The sequence below is a fragment of the Salmo trutta genome, chromosome 32 (genome assembly GCF_901001165.1).
Source record: "Salmo trutta chromosome 32, fSalTru1.1, whole genome shotgun sequence".
Taxonomy (NCBI): Eukaryota; Metazoa; Chordata; class Actinopteri; order Salmoniformes; family Salmonidae; genus Salmo; species Salmo trutta.
In genome coordinates this window covers 10,739,518-10,758,505 of record NC_042988.1, presented here as the reverse complement: position 1 = coordinate 10,758,505, position 18,988 = coordinate 10,739,518, and the positions used below count along the sequence as shown (strand labels likewise).

Genomic DNA, 18,988 nt, shown 5'->3' with positions numbered 1-18,988 from the left:
CTCTGTCATCGTCACTCAGCGCATAGGTTTACCTCCACTCTACTCACATCCTACCATACCCTTGTCTGTGCATTATGCCTTGAATCTATTCTACCACGCCCAGAAATCTGCTCCTTTTATTCTCTGTCCCCAACGCACTAGACGACCAGTCCTTATAGCCTTTAGCCGCACTCTTATCCTACTCCTCCTCTGTTCCTCTGGTGATGTAGAGGTTAACCCAGGCCCTGTAGCCCCCAGTTCCACTCCTATTCCCCAGGCGCTATCATTTGTTGACTTCTGTAACCATAAAAGCCTTGGTTTCATGCATGTTAACATCAGAAGCCTCCTCCCTAAGTTAGTTTTTTTCACTGCTTTAGCACACTCCGCCAACCCTGATGTCCTAGCCGTGTCTGAATCCTGGCTTAGGAAGGCCACCAAAAATTCTGAAATTTCCATCCCCAACTACAACATTTTCCGCCAAGATAGAACTGCGAAAGGGGGTGGAGTTGCAATCTACTGCAGAGACAGCCTGCAGAGTTCTGTCATGCTATCCAGGTCTGTCGCCAAACAGTTCGAGCTTCTACTTTTAAAATTCACCTTTCCATAAATAATCACTGTTGCCACTTGTTATAGACCCCCCTCAGCTCCCAGCTGTGCCCTGGACACCATATGTGAATTAATTGCCCCCATATATCTTCAGAGTTTGTACTGTTATGTGACCTAAACTGGGATATGCTTAACACCCCGGCCGTCCTACAATCTAAACTAGATGCCCTCAATCCCACACAAATTATTAATGAACCTACCAGGTACAACCCTACATCCATAAACACAGGCACCCTCATAGATATCATCCTGACCAACCTGCCCTCTAAATACACCTCTGCTGTCTTCAACCAGGATCTCAGCGATCACTGCCTCATTGCCTGTGTCCGTAATGGGTCTGCGGTCAAACGACCACCCCTCATCACTGTCAAACACTCCCTAAAACACTTCAGCGAGCAGGCCTTTCTTTTTTTGGGGGGGGGATAACATATTTATTGGCATTTATTTTTTTATAATTTAACAATCAGCAAAATATGACACAGATAATGCCCCGTTATTCCTTCTACCTACACAAAACACCATGCTACATGGGGGCACATTGTGCAAAACCCTTCCCTCCCCAACACAGGAACACCCCCCTCTCTCCCCACTACCGGTATTAGCTTCACTGATTAACAGCAAAAAAATAAACAGAATGACCTTCACATTCCATGCTAGAAAATGAATTATTCAACACAAAAACAAATAATAATAATACAATAATGAAGAAAGTAGTAATGAGGCAGCTAAGGTGACGTCTCTAGAAACTGCTGAAAGTCCCCCCAGACATCAGTAAATTCAAAGGGTTTATTACGTAAATTGTATGTTATTTATTCTGATGGAATATAGGAAGATAGTTCTTTAAGCCACATCTGCTTGCTTGGCGGAGTGTCACTGTTCCATATAATAGCTGTGCATTTACTGGCTGCATTGACTGCCAATTTAATGAATCTGGTTTTGCTACAAATATTAACTGGTAGAACAGAATCATCTCCAAGAAGAATAAGGGAAGGATCTAGTGGTACCGTCATATTAGTGACCTGCGATAAGATCTGAATAATGTCTTTCCAATAATTGCTTAGTTCAGGGCAGGATAAAAACATATGCATAAGTGTGCCCACTCCTGTTTTACACCTTGGACAAAATGTTGAATATTTAGAATTGATCTTATTCAGTCTCTCTGGTGTAAAGTAGACCCTATGTAAAATATTGAATTGCATCAACTTGTGCCTTTTGTTAAATGAAAGACGCTGAGCATCTAAAAAGAGCTTTCCCCATTTCTCATCCTCAAAAATGAGACCAAGGTCATCATGCCACTTCATGCAAGCTTTCAGAGGTTCATCATTCCCCAACAGAGCTTGAAGACCAGAGTACATGTAAGAAATTAAACCTTTTACCCCTTTCCTCTCCAGCCACAGTTGATCAGTTTTAGGTTTACTCATGGGCTGAATCCTACCTCCCTGCTGAGTGGCAATATAATGCCTAACCTGTAGGTACTTGAAGAAATGAGTTTGAGGTAACTGAAAATTAGATGCCAGTTGTTGAAAGGATAGTAATTAACCTTCTCTATAGAGATGACCAAATGTTTTAATTCCTTTGTTGAACCAAGAAAATGTAATGCCATCTCTCAGGGCTTTGGGTAAGATGGGGTTATTATAGGAAGGTATTTGTTCATATTTAGATCTAAGCCCTTCTGTTTGTTTACAGACTTCAATCCGTATATTTAAAGTGTTTTTAATGAAAGGGTCGTCTATGAGACCTAGCAAAGCTTTAGGTGGGCTAATATAAGGTATAGATGCCAATGTAGCAGGGGTCAGACACTCATCTATCTGTCTCCAAGAAGGTGAACTTGTTGTTGTATCTTGCCATACCCACACAGCCTTTAACTGAGATGCCCAGTAATACAACAGGAAGTCAGGTAGAGTAAGTCCTCCTTCTGAGTAAGGTTTGCATAAAGTTTTGAGTTTCACACCCTTTCCACAGAAATGAAGAAACCTTCCTATTAAGTTGTTTGAAAAAAACTTTGGGAACAGGAAAGGGCAAAGTTTGAAAAAGGTACAAGAATGTTGGTAATATATTCATCTTTACAAAATTGACCCGCCCAATAAGAGAAATTGGTAAATCCCGCCATTTATCCAATTCTTCCCCAACCTTTTTGAGAAGTGGAGTATAGTTAAGTGACTCCAGCAGAGCTACAGTAGTATTTTAGCCAGATGTGTAATGCCAGCAGTCTGCTGAATCTTTCATACCCGCGGCCCAACGATGGTACTGGACCTGAAATTATTGGCAATTTTTTGGAGTCTTTTAATGCTTACATCAGTTCTTTAAAATCCATTTTCAAATGTTCTGAGCTAGCCCTCCTGATGTCGTTTGACCCCACATGGACTACGACAGTGTCAGCTCCCAGCATCTGTTGTAGAACAGTCTTGTGGAAGAAGCCTCGTTATGTCCTGTACTCGTGCTCCTGGGTAGCGCAGGGTTTTTGCCTTGGGGACCGTGATGTTTCTCACCATTGAGCTGCCTATGATGACAGCTGGTGATGTAGAATGGGCCGGTTTCTCAGGCAGCCTCACAGTCTGGTGATGCTGGGAGCTTCGAGGATCTGAACCTGAGGTAGAAGCCACCGGAGAGTGAGACAGAACCGAGGACGAAGACACAGGTACCTCCGGATCCGATCTTGAGCCACCATCTTGAGCCACGAATGCGCCGGAACCTCTGGTTCCAGGGCGGCAAAGCTGTTTCTGGTCTGTGTCAGTTCCGGGCTCAACATCTCCATGGAGACCCCCATTGCCAGAGGATGCCTTCTTCGACTTCCACGGCGAGTGATGTACCTCCATGGCTGGTTGGTTGGGTTGAGAACAGCTCCATTCTCCAGGGAAGGGGGAGACCCCTTTGGGGATGGAACCCTGCCTAGCACTGGCCAGTCGGCTGTGGAGAGCTGACACGGCGGCAAAACTTCCACCAGACGAGAGCGGCTACTGGGGTGGAATAAAAATAAAAAGTAGGTGGGCGTGGGTTCCCCAGTAGTTTAAGTAGGTTTGCTACTTGCTTGCTAAGAGTAGCTTATTCGCTCCTGTAGTCCTCCGCAAGCAAGCAGTTGCTACATTGAAAGTCAGCGCCGTCCACATTGTCCCGGAACAAAGCAAAGTAAACACAGCTCCCGCAACGCTGGAAAAGTTCAATAGCGGCCTCCATTTGAGACCGCCAGGCCAGCTAGGCTAGCCTAAACAAAACTATGACACAGCCCCATGTGTGATACAGTATATTTTCTACGTTGTATAATAATAGTGAAGACAAAATTATGAAGTAATACATATGGAATCATGTAGTAACCAAAAAAGTTGTAAACAAACAATTATATACTGTATCACACATGTCATAGGTTAGTTTAGGCTAATTATAGGCCCAACTTAATCTGGCTTTACCTCGTGTTTATAGAGAGCGAGAGTAGTGTGGCTGATGACATAGGTCCGTTCAGCAGAGCAGTTGGATCAAATACATTTTCTGTTGCAGTAATACAATCGTCTGTTACTGCCATTAACAGGCCCACAAGGAGATAACCAGCTGTTTCACTGTGATTAGTCACTTATGGATAGATTCCCAGTAATCTAACAGACAGATAGACAATGAATGGGTGTTCTGCTGTATTCAAATGAAATGAGAATGGGTAAGGGGTTATTAAGACACTCAACAGATCTTTTCAGAACAGATTTTTTACCACCTATAGTACCAGTCAAAAGCTTGGACACACCTACTCATTCAAGGGTATTCTTACTTTTTACTATTACTAATTGTGAAGACATCAAAACTATGAAATAACACATATGGAATCATGTAGTAACCAAAAAAGTATTAAACAAATCAAAATATATTTTAGATTCTTCAAGGTAGCCACCCTTTGCCTTGATGACAGCTTTGCACACTCTACGCATTCTCTCAACCACATTCATGAGGTAGTCACCTGGAATGCATTTCAATTAACAGGTATGCCTTGTTAAAAGTTAATTGGTGGATTTTCTTAATGCGTTTGATACAATCAGTTGTGTTGTGACAAGGTAGGAGTGGTATACAGAAGATAGCCCTATTTGGTAAAAGACCAAGTCCAAGAACAGCTCAAATAAGCCAAGAGAAACGACAGTCCATCATTACTTTAAGACATGAAGGTCAGTCAATACCAAAAATGTCAAGAACTTTGAAAGTTTCTCCAAGTGCAGTTGCAAAAACCATCAAGTGCTATGATGAAACTGGCTCTCATGAGGACCGCCACAGGAAAGGAAGACCCGGAGTTACATCTGCTGCAGAGAATAAGTTCATAAGAGTTACCAACCTCAGAAACAACAGCACAAATAAATATTTCAAGTAACAGACACATCTCAACATCTAATGTTCAGAGGAGACTGCTTGAATCAGGCCTTCATGGTCAAATTGCTGCAAAGAAACCACTACTAAAGGACACCAATAAGAAGAAGAGACTTGCTTTGGCCAAGAAACATGAGCAATGGACATTAGACTGGTGGAAATCTGTCCTTTGGTCTGATGAGTCCAAATATACGATGTCCAAATAAACGCCATGTCTTTGTGAGACGCAAAGTAGGTAAACGGATGATCTCCGCATGTGTGGTTCCCACCGTGAAGCATGGAGGAGGAGGTGTGATGGTGTGGGGGTGCTGTGCAGGTGACACTGTCTGTGATTTATTTAGAATTCAAGGCACACTTAACCAGCATGGCTACCACTGCATTCTGCAGCGATATGCCATCCCATCTGGTTTGCACTTAGTGGGACTATCATTTGTTTTTCAACAGGACAATGACCCAACACACCTTCAGGCTGTGTAAGGGCTATTTGACAAGAAGGAGAGTGATGGAGTGCTGCATCAGATGACCTGGCATCCACAATCACCCGACCTGAACCCAATTGAGATGGTTTGGGATGAGTTGGACCGCAGAGTGAAGGAAAATCAGCCAGCAAGTGCACAGCATATGTGGGAACTCCTTCAAGACTGTTGGAAAAGCATTCCAGGTGAAGTTGGTTGAGAGAATGCCAAGAGTGATCAAAGCTGTCATCAAGGCAAAGGGTGGCTACTTTGAAGAATCTAAAATATATTTTGATTTGTTTTACACTTTTTTGGTTACTACATGATGCCATATGTGTTATTTCATAGTTTTGATGTCTTCACTATTATTCTACAATTAAGAAAATAGTACAAATAAAGAAAAACCCTTGAATGAGTAGGTGTGTCCAAACTTTTGACTGGTACTGTAGATCATAAGGTTAACTTAGAATACAAAGCATGAACAAAGAGATGTCCATTAGGCCAAAGGCCTAGAAACCTAGGAAATGAGAATTGATCATACAATCCTTCCTCCATGGACGGGATACAGGATAAGAGAGAGAACAAAGGCATCTAATTCCATTTTTAACATCTGATGTAACCCTCTCAACCCAAAACCAACCCCCATTGGCCAATGAAACGATACCAAGTTAACCATGTAATCTGACCACCAAGGCCCAAACTCCACAGGGTGTCACAGCATCTAAGAGCTTGTGTGGGCGATGAGACCAATGTAAATAAGACAGAATTCATGAGAAGACAAAACATTTTGCATAAGAGTAATTCAGAGTTCACCCTGTACAGATTCAAGAATCCACATAGATCATACATCCATATAGATAGCATCAGAGTTATCCTCAGTGAACACGTTTTAGATAGATACCAGACAATATTATTCTATCACATTCAATAGTCAATCCTCTGGATACTGTAACAGAGAGATACATTTTGGCCCCTCAGAGGGGGATGGGCTGACTAGTCCTTGGGCATTGTCCTTTTGTTCCTGGACCATTTTCCATGCAGTACCGGGTGACAGAGAACACATAAATGAGGGTCGAGCCAACAAATTCACATCCTTCACACAAACAGATCTCCTTCTCAAAGGGCTAATCTCTAGGGCCCAGAGTTTTTCCTAGTCAGTTCAAAACGCCAGGAAAAACTCATTGCCCTCAAGGTTAAATGTGTTCCAATGATTTCCAGTCTTTGGCCCAATCAGGAGGCTTCTCAATCCTGTGAATAAAGGTAGCCTAGCGATTAAGGGCGTTGAATCAGTAACCAAGAGGTCGCTGGTTCGAAACCCAGAGCAGATTAGATACAAAAATCTGTTGATGTGCCCTTGAGCAAGGCACTTAACCCTAATTGCTCCTGTAAGTTGCTCTGGATAAGACTGTCTGCTAAATGACAAAAATGTCAAGCCTGGTCTGATGCTGACCTTCCTATGACATTGGCCTGTGGTCTAGTCCTCTGAGATGCCAAACAGGGAATGATGCATCAGTAAACATCCTCTGGGATGCCAGGAAATATCACCACTGTCTTACTATACACAGAATCTCAATGAGTGGCAAGGTGGGGTTTGTGCTATGATAAACTCATCTCTCTCTGTGTTTAGAGGGGATATTGTTCATGTCTACTGTCAGGTGTTTACAGCCCAGTGAATACTGTACATGTGTTGGCCATTGTTCTTGTGTGTGTGGTTTAACCCAAATTGGTTCTGGGCACTTCTGCTTTTTACTTGCTGTCTGTGTCGGTTAAGATTAAAAAGACAGATGACTGTATTGCAAACGCTGACAAGCAAATCTTCCTGTGCCTGTGGCACTCTCCTCCACTCTCTTTGTGAAGCGGAAGAATCAGAGATAGCTGTTGGTGCACAGTCTTTCTCTCTACATCAGTCTCTGTTCAAACAAACACGCTAACCTTCCCACTGACACAACCAGACAGACAGGACACTTTAACTTGTCAATTTTAGATGCTTTTGAGAAGAAGGCAGCACCAAACTGCTGGTATGATACATAACGTTCTGAGAACCACATGTTTCTTAGAGCTTGGTGAGGGCGGGCTTGTCCTACAGTGTATGGTTATTTTGCATACAACTTTCCCATAACTTTCTGGGAATGGTGCACGATAGTTGTTTGGCTTGGAACATTCTCAGCACATTTAAAGAACTTGACCAAAAAAACATAATTTTCTTAGTATTTCATTACTTTAATAGAACGTTTCCCAGAAGTTCAAACATGGTTACATTGCATTTCAATTTTGGAATGTTTTAGCAACGTTCTTCAACTGGTTTGACATTGGAAATGTTCTCAAATAGTTCAGATAACGTTAAGAAACAACGTTCTTCTGTGGGAATTTCAGTACTTCAGTATAATGTTTCCTACAGGTTTCCTCGCGGTTCTATTTAAAGTCATGTTCTCAAATTGTTCCGAGAACGTTAAGAAAACTTTCCATAAAAACCACAAGAAAACTTTAGTAACATTCAGAGAACATTCTAAGAATGTTACTTATTTGTGTCTGTTTTTTGTTTTATTATCCTTGTGGGGACCAGAAGTCCTCCCAAGGATAGTAAAACAAGGAAAATTCAGAAAGGTGGGAACATTTCGCCGGTCCCCACGAGGAAAAAGGCTATTTTAGGCGTAGTGGTTAGGTTTAGGGTTGGAGGAGGCATATCAATCCTGTGTGTAAAGGTAGCCTAGCAATTAAGGGCGTTGGACCAGTAACCAAGAGGTTGCGGGTTTGAATCCCAGAGCCGATTAGATTTTAAAAATCTGATGTGTCCTTTAGCAAGGCACTTAACCCTAATTGCACCTGTAAGTTGCTCTGGATAAGACTATCTGCTAAATGACAAAAATGTCAAGCCTGGTCTGATACTGACCTTCCCATGACATTGGCCTGTGGTCTAGTCCTCTGAGATTCCAAACAGGGAATGATGCATCAGTAAACATCCTCTGGGATGCCAGGAAATATCACCACTGTCTTACTATACACAGAATCTCAATGAGTGGCACGGTGGGGTTTGTGCTATGATAAACTCATCTCTCTCTGTGTTTAGAGGGGATATTGTTCATGTCTACTGTCAGGTGTTTACAGCCCAGTGAATACTGTACATGTGTTGGCCATTGTTCTTGTGTGTGTGGTTTAGCCCAAATTGGTTCCTGGGCACTTCTGCTTTTTACTTGCTGTCTGGTTTGGGTTACAATTAAGGTTACAATTAGTGTTAGAGATTAGGTTTAGCATTAGGGTTAGAAGTTAATGTTAGGTTAAGAGTAAGCATACAGGTTAGGGAAAATAGGATTTTGAATGGGAATCAATTGTTTGGTCCCCAAAAGGATGGCGAAACAAACATGTGTGTGTGTGTGTGTGTGTGTGTGTGTGTGTGTGTGTGTGTGTGTGTGTGTGTGTGTGTGTGTGTGTGTGTGTGTGTGTGTGTGTGTGTGTGTGTGTGTGTGTGTGTGTGTGTGTGTGTGTGTTTCCAGTAACTACTCTAAACAACCACCCATTTATACACATTTCAAAACGCCTTTCAGTCCTTTTTTGTCCACCCAGTGAATTTTCTTCTTTGGTGCCATATCTTCTGAGTCTTATCTCCACAGTGAGTGACTCACGGCTGAGGACAGGCACTAAATGAAATTGATTGGGCCTAAATAGGCCTGGTCATCCGAGTCATCGCCACACTCCATGCCTGGGCCTCTCCAAAGCCCTCATTAATCGGGCAGGCCGAGCGGCAGGCAGGCGACGGTGCATGTGTTGATTAGGTACTGGAGTGGTCCCTGGTTCACTGGCTGCTGAGGAAATGAAAGAGGTTGTTTGGAAACGCTTCACACGAGGAGGAGACGCGGGGGAAAACGGAAATCACTGTTTTCTTGGAAATAATATAATCCACTCTGAAATTCAAATAGGCTGTTCTGTAATGCTAAACTGGAGGCGTGTTAGCTCTCTTTGTCTCTTGTCTTGAACCGTGTTTTAATGTGCAGTGTAATGCTCATAGACTGTGACAGGAACGGTTGAAAAGGACTCCGGTCGCAACTGCCATGGCCAAAATAGGGCTTAATGTAACAGTGCTGCCAGAGCCCACCCACTAGTTCACTACAAACCTGAGAGGGATTCACATTGGAGCACCGGTAACAAGTCTAGTCTAATGTGGCTCTGTGAGTACACTGTACCATAACCTCCAGCTGTTGAGTAACATAATGGTTTACAGTCAAACGCTCTTGCTTTATTTTTGTCTTCAGGGGATCTCCACCGACACACCGTGTCCATCTGCGTTCCGCGTTCCACGTTCCACTTCTATATCACTCACGGGTCACATGGTCTCTGGCAGTGATATAAGAAATAAAACACACTCCGCCACACACCTCAAACACACACTTCACGCGTGGCTTCCTTTATTGCCTCGGATAACAATGTGGGATGAGAGGCCAGGTGATAGTGTTAACCCTTCCACTTCCTTGGATGATGTAGTGGTGTGTGTGTGTGTGTGTGTGTGTGTGTGTGTGTGTGTGTGTGTGTGTGTGTGTGTACGCACCCACATAAATATATACTCTTCAGAGCATTAACACATCAGACATGACAGGCTCTGAGGATCAATGTCTGCAAGTCCAACCTTAAGCCCTCTGTAGCTTTCACAACTTTTCACAGCCCACACTTAGAATTGCATCTCCCAGTGCTAGTAGCTGCCTGCCTGTCTAGTCTATACCACATCTCCCACCTTGACACAGTTTGCTACAACAGAAACATTATCCTGCAGCAACAAGAAAGGTGGATGACTATGTGGATTATAATTCATGGACATTCTAGGGGTTGATCATTTCTTTGTAAGGAAAAATACATTCTGAAATATCAAAGTGGAAATTACAAATGCCTTTTTAAACCTCAAATACACTACAAATTAAGATCCTACATCTGTATACCTGTCACCCAATCTCTCTCTCTCTCTCTCTCATCTCTCTCTCTCTGTCTCTCTCTCTCTGTCTCTCTCTCTCTGTCTCTCTCTCTCTGTCTCTCTCTCTATTTCTCTCTCTCTCTCTCTCTCTCTCTCTCTCCTCTCTCTGTCTCTCTCTCTCTGTCTCTCTCTCTCTGTCTCTCTCTCTCTATTTCTCTCTCTCTCTCTCTGTATTTTATATTACAGCCTTTTCTCTTCTCTTTCTCCATTCAGCTGTGCCTCTCCCATATTTTGGTGTGAGAGCGAGGAGCGTTCCAACAGGATGCACTCGGAGGCTTACTGAGTCTGCCTGACTCTGCCAGCACCAGCTCTGGGTTTGGATGGCTGTCAGCTGTGACAGCTCTGATTGGTCTGTTTCTGTGCCCTGTGAGATGGAGCATCGCCCTTCTGCTCTCTGCTCTCCTCTAGTAATCAGACACGCCACTTCAGCAGCGCTGCATTACGCGAGGCTACAACACGCTAGTCAAAACAACACTTTCCCCCAAACAACAAACAAGTAGCCTAGCTACCAGTGATCAGGCCGGCATTCGACAAGGACTGGACTGTCGCTTGACTCAGCCAGCTCACAGTGCCAGTCAAATCATCCAGCAAAAGTCTTATAAAATAAATCTTTGCATAGGCCTATATTCACGGTTACTGCCTGCAGAATTGGCCCCGCTGCTTTTTCAATGTGGGTTCTGTGGTTGGCTGTGCGATTGGTGGGTTTGATTGAAGTGAGCGGTCCTGGCTGGAATGAGATGTGGACTGTGACTGACAGACGTGGGCACAAGGACCAGATGCCTTAACTACACCATGTTGTAAACTCAAACAGTAGTCCTGCCAATACTGCCTGCCCATCTTCTCCTCTGTCTTTTATGAGCTTCTAAATGAGCAGCTGTCACTGCCAGACACACACACCTATGTACACACATTCTGCACAGTCCTACAATATGTATGTATGTATGTATGTATGTATTTTTTACCATTTTTAGCAGACGCTCTTATCCAGAGCAACTTACAGTAGTGAATGCATACATTTCATACATTTTCATTTTGTGCATTTTTTTGTATTTTTGTATATATTTTTTTGTACTAGCCCCCCATGGGAATCGAGCGCATAACCCTGGCGTTGCACACACCATGCTGGTGTTGCAAACACCATGCTCTACCAACTGAGCCACAGGGAAGAGGTATCATGTATGTATGTATGTATGTATGTATGTATGTATGTATGTGTAACCGATGTGAAATGGCTAGTTAGTTAGCGGTGGTGCGCGCTAATAGCATTTCAATCAGTGACGTCACTCGCTCTGAGACTTGAAGTAGGGTTTCCCCTTGCGTTGCAAGGGCCGCGGCTTTTGTGGCGCGATGGGTAACGGTGCTTCGTGGGGTGTCAGTTGTTGATGTGTGCAAGGGTCCCTGGTTCGAGCCCGGGTTGGGGCGAAGAGAGGGACGGAACCTACACTGTTACGTATGTATGTATGTATGTATGCATGCATGTATGTATGAATGATGGGACTTAACTGAAGAAGGAATACAGGAGTTCATCAAGATTTTGCTTTTCGCCAACCGATATGTTCTCTATTTGTCTGATTGGTGTCAAGTGGTTCTAGGACCTTATGCAATATGCCAGGTCATGTTACGGTGTATATTTACGAACAAACGGCAAGTCAATACCTAAATGGAAGGTGGAGAGGACTATTTAAAAACCTGTACAGATTTGTGAGTGGGGGAACAGGTGGAAGAGGGGCACGATTCAACAGCACCACCATCGTCCCTCTACTAATACTGCACTGACAAAATATAAACATTTACTTATTTACAAAATAGCATGATTCCTGTGAAGAAATGTTTAATTTTTCATGACTATAATTCATGTTAACTTTTACAACTGTTTTAATATGATTAATTTCTGAGTAATTTGTTTTCAGATATGTTTTCCCAAAACTAGGAGGCTTATTTCTACATTTTTGTGCCGGCTAAAGGGTCTTTGAAGTGAAAGTAGCACAGGGCTGTGCTGTGAAGCCTGACAGCAGAGCAACAATAGTAAAGAGCCCACATTGTGGGTTGTTACGGATGATACCTCAAAGAGAGAACGAGAGAGCAGGAGAGGAGGAGGGGGATGATGTTTATTCTTTCATTTTTTCCCCTTTGTAGTCAGAAAGAAAAGGTGAGTGTGGGTTTCTTACTCGTGCTCAAAGTGCCTGTTCACATATTCCATGGCGCAATCTCTGTGTGTGCCTCTCATAGCCTAACCGCTGGGCAAACACTGGGCACACGCTGGTTGAATCAAAGTTGTTTCCACGTCATTCCACTGGACACAGACGTTGAATGGACGTTGAATGGACGTCTGTGCCCAGTGGGTACTTTCTTTCTCTCCCGTCCTCCTTTTTCCTGTCAAAATACACCCACCCTACGGGAGCTTTATATCGTGAAGGCGCCTGGGTCTGTGCTTGAGCCCTATTCAATTATTACACACGCTAAATCAATCAACAAACTAGCCCTCCAGTAAATGACCAGTCATTTGGAGAACCGTGCACCCTGTCACAGGTGTGATGGACCCCTCCAGCTGCTGTAAATGGTCTGCCTGGGAGGCTGAGCGAGAGGGCGGGGTTCATCCCAGAAAAACACCCTGCTTGGGGCTATCTGTTGTGTCTGTTCTGACTGTGTGCCTAGGAGGCTGTTCTCTTTGGGGACTGCCTGGCTGTGTCTGTAGAGTGGTGGGGTTCTCCCTGCCTCTCTCTCTCTTCCAGCCACACTGGATGTATGTATTATTAAGTTGACCCGCGGCATGTTCAATGTGCTGATGTGTTCGCAGTGGGGGAACACATACCTAAACAAGCTCAAAGTGTGTGTGTGCGTGTGTGTGTGTTCCCAGAAACCAATGTTTTTGCTTCTCTTTGGTTTCATATCGGAGTGTCTCTACAAAGTCCTATTCAAACATCACATTGTAAGCCAGACCGTACAACATGCACTATAAATATGATTTATTCCTTTACTCCAGGGTCTTAAGTCCAGGGCCACTTCTGACCTGATACCATGCTTGATCGGGGTGAGCAGCATGTATGGCTGATGATGATTTGTTTCTGTGTGTTTTCATGGCTGTAGTTTTAACTGTCAAACGCCAGCCTGAGAGCCCAGATCTCTGCCAGAGCAGCTCACTGATACACTACCGTGTCCCGCAGTTAAACCACCTGCTCTTCTAAATGTCACTGGCTGAAGGGTGACTGATGTCGGACACGCTGTAGCTGCGCCACTGAAGACCTCTCGCTCTCTCTCTCTTTCTCAGCTGCCCCCTCTCTTCCTCTCTCTCTCTCTCAACCCCTCTCTGTCTCTCTCTCGTATCAGACCCTGTCTTGGACACGTCTGTCACTCAGCCGAAATACAATCTCACTACTGAGGATCATGGTATACTATCTTAAGCCTTTTTTGTTTAACAAGGCACACACTGTGGACTAAGACCTGCTTATAATTAAGCATAGAAAAAGAAGATGAATGAATGCAACTGCTATCATAGCGCAGATAGACTCCTGTAGGTTTACTCTATTCAATGTGATTACATGTAATGCATTTTCTTGTGCTGTTTGCCACTTTCACGTTGAATTCATTGTTTGTCACAGCATTTTAGGACCCCAAATGCAGACGGGGGGATGGAGAAGCACATACTGTATAGGCTGTGGGAAATAAGAAATGCGAATATAATACATGATCATTAGTTACGCACATTAGATATGACATTAGCACGCAACATCTTGGCATGTTATGCCTGGGAGTTTAATTTTCCCCTACCCCTTAAAAGGCTTTTAGTAGAGAATTATCACCGTGGGTCATTTTATGATCAGTTGCCTAAATACCCCGGTGGTGCTTGCTTACCTTACCTTTATGAGTTTGCACCTGATCTGCGCGGACACCATATGGCTGTTTCGCAGGTTGCCCACGCGGAACATGAGGCACAGTTTCCCGTCGCGCTGCGAGATCACTGAGTCCTGGCTAAACATAAGCGTCTCTGCGCGCTTCTTGGGCTGGGACATTTTAATGAACATGCAGCCGATCAGAAAGGCGTCCACGATGGACCCCAGCAGCGACTGGAACAAGAAGAGAATGATGCCCTCTGGACATTTCTCCGTTATGTAGCGGTAGCCGTAGCCGATGGTGGCCTCGGTCTCTATGAAGAATAGGAAAGCGGAGGGGAAGTTGTAAACGTTGGCAACGCAGGGGGTGTAGGACGAGTCGTGGCCATGGTTTATGTCCCCTCTGATGTAGGCGATGATCCACCACATAGAAGCCATGACCAGCCATGCTACTGTATAGGTCAGAACAAAGATAAGTAAGTTCCATCGCCACTTGAGGTCCACCAAGGTGGTGAAGAGGTCGGAGATGTATCGGCTGGTCTCCCCGCCGAGGTTCCCGTGCTGCACGTTGCAACGACCGTTCTTCTCCACGAACCGTTGGCGTTTCTTTTTGACAGGTGCAGTAAAAGCGGTGGTGTCTCGGTTTGTATTCACCACCTGATAGTCCTCCCCAAATTTCCTCCGTAGCGCGGCCATAACTTTATCAGAGTGTGAAAAAAAATCACTTGCAGTTTTGATCCATTACTTTGTTGTCTTTGTTTCACAAAGACTTGTTATCTGTAGTGCGTAAAGGTCTCCATGGCAATAACGCGCTGCGCAAGGATCTGGGTATACTCCCCAAAACAGTGCACTCTTTACAAAAGCTTTTAATCTACTCTCACCGGCTTTAGTTGAACATTTTCCACAGAAAAATATATGATGGATTGGTGTGCCATAAGGAGGTGATGGTTATTCACTCGCTGTCCCTCCACTTTCGATTAAAGTGAGACTGCGCTCGGAGTAGACTGTCTCCTGAACAGACATGCCCACACTGAGAGCTAGCGAGAGACAGTGTGTGTGTGTGTGTGTGTGTGTGTGTGTGTGTGTGTGTGTGTGTGTGTGTGTGTGTGTGTGTGTGTGCAAGAGAGAGAGGGGGGTATTCAATATAATTTATCAGCAGATTTTTTTACATTAAAATTAAATATATATATATGTCATTCAAAAACAGTATTCCTTGAGGAGAGGTAGGCCTGCGGAGAGGATCATTACCAAAAACAACCACTTGATTAGGCTACGGTAGCCTATTGAAACTCGGGATGGTTGGACCCCATGCAGCCCTCCCCGCTACCTGCTCTCAAGTCAGGTAATGCCACCTTGCGGACAGAAAACGCACGTACAGTCGGATGAGCGTAGCGCAGGGGTCAGTGATTTGGTGGGCCTATACTTTTCTTTGAGGCCGTCTATGAAAACAGTAAAAAAGAAACCGTGTTTATTAATTTACTCCAATTTGCTTTGCAGCAACTTTCATGTGCACTCTATTTCTACACAGCTCCAAATGTAACCCCCTTGCTAATGTAGTAGCTCTTCTTTAGTTTCATGTGGAGAGGCTGTTATTGATTCAAACATACTCCAGGCCCTTTTCAGACATGTCCCAGAGGACATCTTCAAAACAGTGGGTAGATTCGACCTTGGCACTTGCTGCTAATCAGCCCAGCGAAAAGGAATGTATTGTAACTGTAGAAGATGGCTGAATCCTGTGAATAGTTATGCTATAATGCTAATTCCTGTTAGTCCGATTCTGCATTGATTGAACTTCATAACCATCTATATGTCTCCTAGACCTGTCTGTCTGTCCATTCCACATGGTCACTGATGTCCAGGTCATTTTATCTACACTGAGTATACAAAACATCCAGAACATAGACTGACCAAGTGAATCCAGGTGAAAGCTATGACCACTTCAATCCACTTCAATTACTGTAGATTGAAGGGGAGGAGACAGGTTCAAGGAGGATTTTTAAGCCTTGAGACAATTGAGACATGTATTGCGTATGTGTGCCATTCAGAGGGTGAATGGGAAAGACAAAAGATCGACAGTAAGTGCCTTTGAATTGGGTATGATAATAGGTGCCAGGCACACCAGTTTGTGTGAACTGCAACGCTACTGGGTTTTTCACACTCAACAATTTCCATTGTGAATCAAAAATGGTCCATCACCCAAAGGACATCCAGCCAATTTTACACAACTGTGGGAATATTTGGAGTCAACATGAGACGGCATCCATGTGGAACGCTTTCGACACCCTGTAGAGTCCATGCCTCGACAAATTAAGGCTGTTCTGAGGGGCAAAGGGGGGTGTTCTTAACGTTTTGTACAATCAGTTTATATCAAAACAATTATATACTGTATCACACATGGGGCAGTGTCATAGTTTAGTTTAGGCTAATTATAGGCCCAACTTATTCTGGCTTTACCTCGTGTTTATAGAGAGAGAGAGAGTAGTGTGGCTGATGACATAGGTCCGTTCAGCAGAGCAGTTGGATCAAATACATTTTCTGTTGCAGTAATACAATCGTCTGTTACTGCCATTAACAAGCCCACAAGGAGATAACCAGCTGTTTCACTGTGATTAGTCACTTATGGATAGATTCCCAGTAATCTAACAGACAGATAGACAATGGATGGGTGTGCTGTTGTGTTCAAATGAAATGAAAATGGGTTCCCAGAGGTTAGACACTCAACAGATCTTTTCAGAACAGATTTTCTACCACCTATAGTACCAGTCAAAGTTTGGACACACCTACTCATTCAAGGGTTATTCTTTTTTTTGTTTAACTATTTTCTGCGTTGTAGAATAATAGTGAAGACATCAAAACTATGAAATAACACATGGTCATGTAGTCATGTAGTAACCAAAAAAGTATTAAAAAAACAAAATATATTTTGGATTCTTCAAAGTCGCCATCTGTCACGACTTACACCGAAGTCGATCCCTCTCCTTGTTCGGGCGGCGTTTGACGGTCGACGTCACCGGCCTTCTAGCCACCGCCGATCCACTTTTCATTTTCCATTTGTTTTGTCTTTGTTTTACACACCTGATTTCAATCCCACAATTACTTGTTCATTATTTAACCCTCTGTTCCCCCATGTTTTTTTTGTGAGTGATTGTTTGCTGTATTTTCTGTCTGTCATGGTGTGCGTGTATTTGTTACTTTGTATATTTTACATTTTGAGTAAAAATACGTTGATTACTCATATCTGCAGTCCTGCGCCTGACTCTCTACACCAGCTACACCTAGGACCCATTACACCTAGGACCCAGTTCAAACGCATTAAGAATGAAAGAAATTCCACAAATTAACTTTTAACAAGGCATACCTGTTAATTGAAATGCATTCCAGGTGACTACCTCATGAAGCTGGTTGAGAGAATGCCAAGAGTGTGCAAAGCTGTCATCAAGGCAAAGGGTGGCTACTTTGAAGATTTTCAAATATAAAACACTTGCTTGGTTACTACATGATTCCATATGTGCTATTTCATAGTTTCGATGTCTTCACTAAGAAAATAGTACAAATAAAGAAAAACCCTTGAATGAGTCGGTGTGTCCAAACGTTTGGCTGGTACTGTATGTTGAAATAAGAGTATTGAGTCATTGCCAAATATACTGTTTCAGCAACTGGCTGTATCAACAATTGCCAGTTTAAAATGAACAAGTTGGACCTTATTATATTCAATGTTTATTGCTTTCCTCTGGAAAAGAATATCCCAAGACTGACTGGTGTAATTTTCCCTCTGGCTCTAAATTATAGTGAGGGAGATATCAAATAAAGAAATTATATGGATTCTTTGCAGGTTTTCGTTGATAGGCCTGTTGAAAACTGTATTAAAAGCATCCATCAGAAATTATACTGCAGATGAATATAATGGGAAGTACTGCTTCCACCGGCTCCCAAAGTATGTATGTGTGTGTGTGTGTGTGTGTGTGTGTGTGTGTGTGTGTGTGTGTGTGTGTGTGTGTGTGTGTGTGTGTGTGTGTGTGTGTGTGTGTGTGTGTGTGTGTGTGTGTGTGTGTGTGTGTCATGAATATCGATCTGATCTGAACCAGTCTTTATAACCCCCTAGAGTGACGTCATATTGAATATTGTATAGCTACCTGTGTGTTTATGCTAGAGACCGTCTTGTAGTGGATACAGCGCAATCCCCTCTTTCCGCTGTCAGCTGAGATATAAAGTTTGCGCCCATTCCATAACATGGGGCTTGTGAAAGTAGCCTTTTTTTTTTTTTTTTTTTTTTACACATGAAAGGATCCGGATAAGAAAGTCATCACGAAATTGGCTGTAGAACCCAAACCGTGTGAGCTACAAAGTAATATTTCAAAGAGGTCTTCTCACAAAACTGACTGTCCAGACCAAACTGTTGGAGCTACAAACTAATATGTCACCAAAATCGAAAGGAGACTCTCACAAACACGAAGTTGTCAGTTGTTTTGCTCAACTACACACATAAGCTTCAGGGGAGTCATCTGAATTTAACCCAGTACTGGGCTGTAGAAATTACAAAAAGTGCATAGGGGGTCAAATGTGCCAAAAATAATGTGACAAAACATAAAGTTTTTTCTTATCTTTCAGATATAGGACAGACACTTCAAAACCTTGTTGCTTATTATTTCTTTTTTTAACTTTCTGTTTTGCCTTTTATGAATGTGTTATTCAATGTGTTTATATGGGCTATAGCAGTTAAGGCCAAATTCAATGTTTCATCAAATCATTTTTTAAAATATATATTTGTTTATACCTACAGGGGTCCTAAAATTCCAAATCAAATGTCTGAATGATACATTTTA

General features: G+C 43.1%; 1 protein-coding gene across 2 annotated transcripts in view; it reads right to left on the bottom strand.

The window, feature by feature from the left end:
- LOC115171051 (G protein-activated inward rectifier potassium channel 1-like) overlaps window positions 1-15,201 on the bottom strand; it is a 38,436-nt gene extending 23,235 nt beyond the window's left edge. The window contains exon 1 of one of the 2 annotated variants that reach the window (XM_029727517.1): window positions 14,193-15,201. In XM_029727517.1, coding sequence (XP_029583377.1) covers window positions 14,193-14,861 — 669 coding nt within the window. In that variant the 5' untranslated portion in view covers window positions 14,862-15,201. The remainder of the gene's footprint in view (window positions 1-14,192) is intronic. The other variant, XM_029727516.1, reaches the window with a different exon arrangement.
- Between the last annotated feature and the right edge of the window lie 3,787 nt (window positions 15,202-18,988).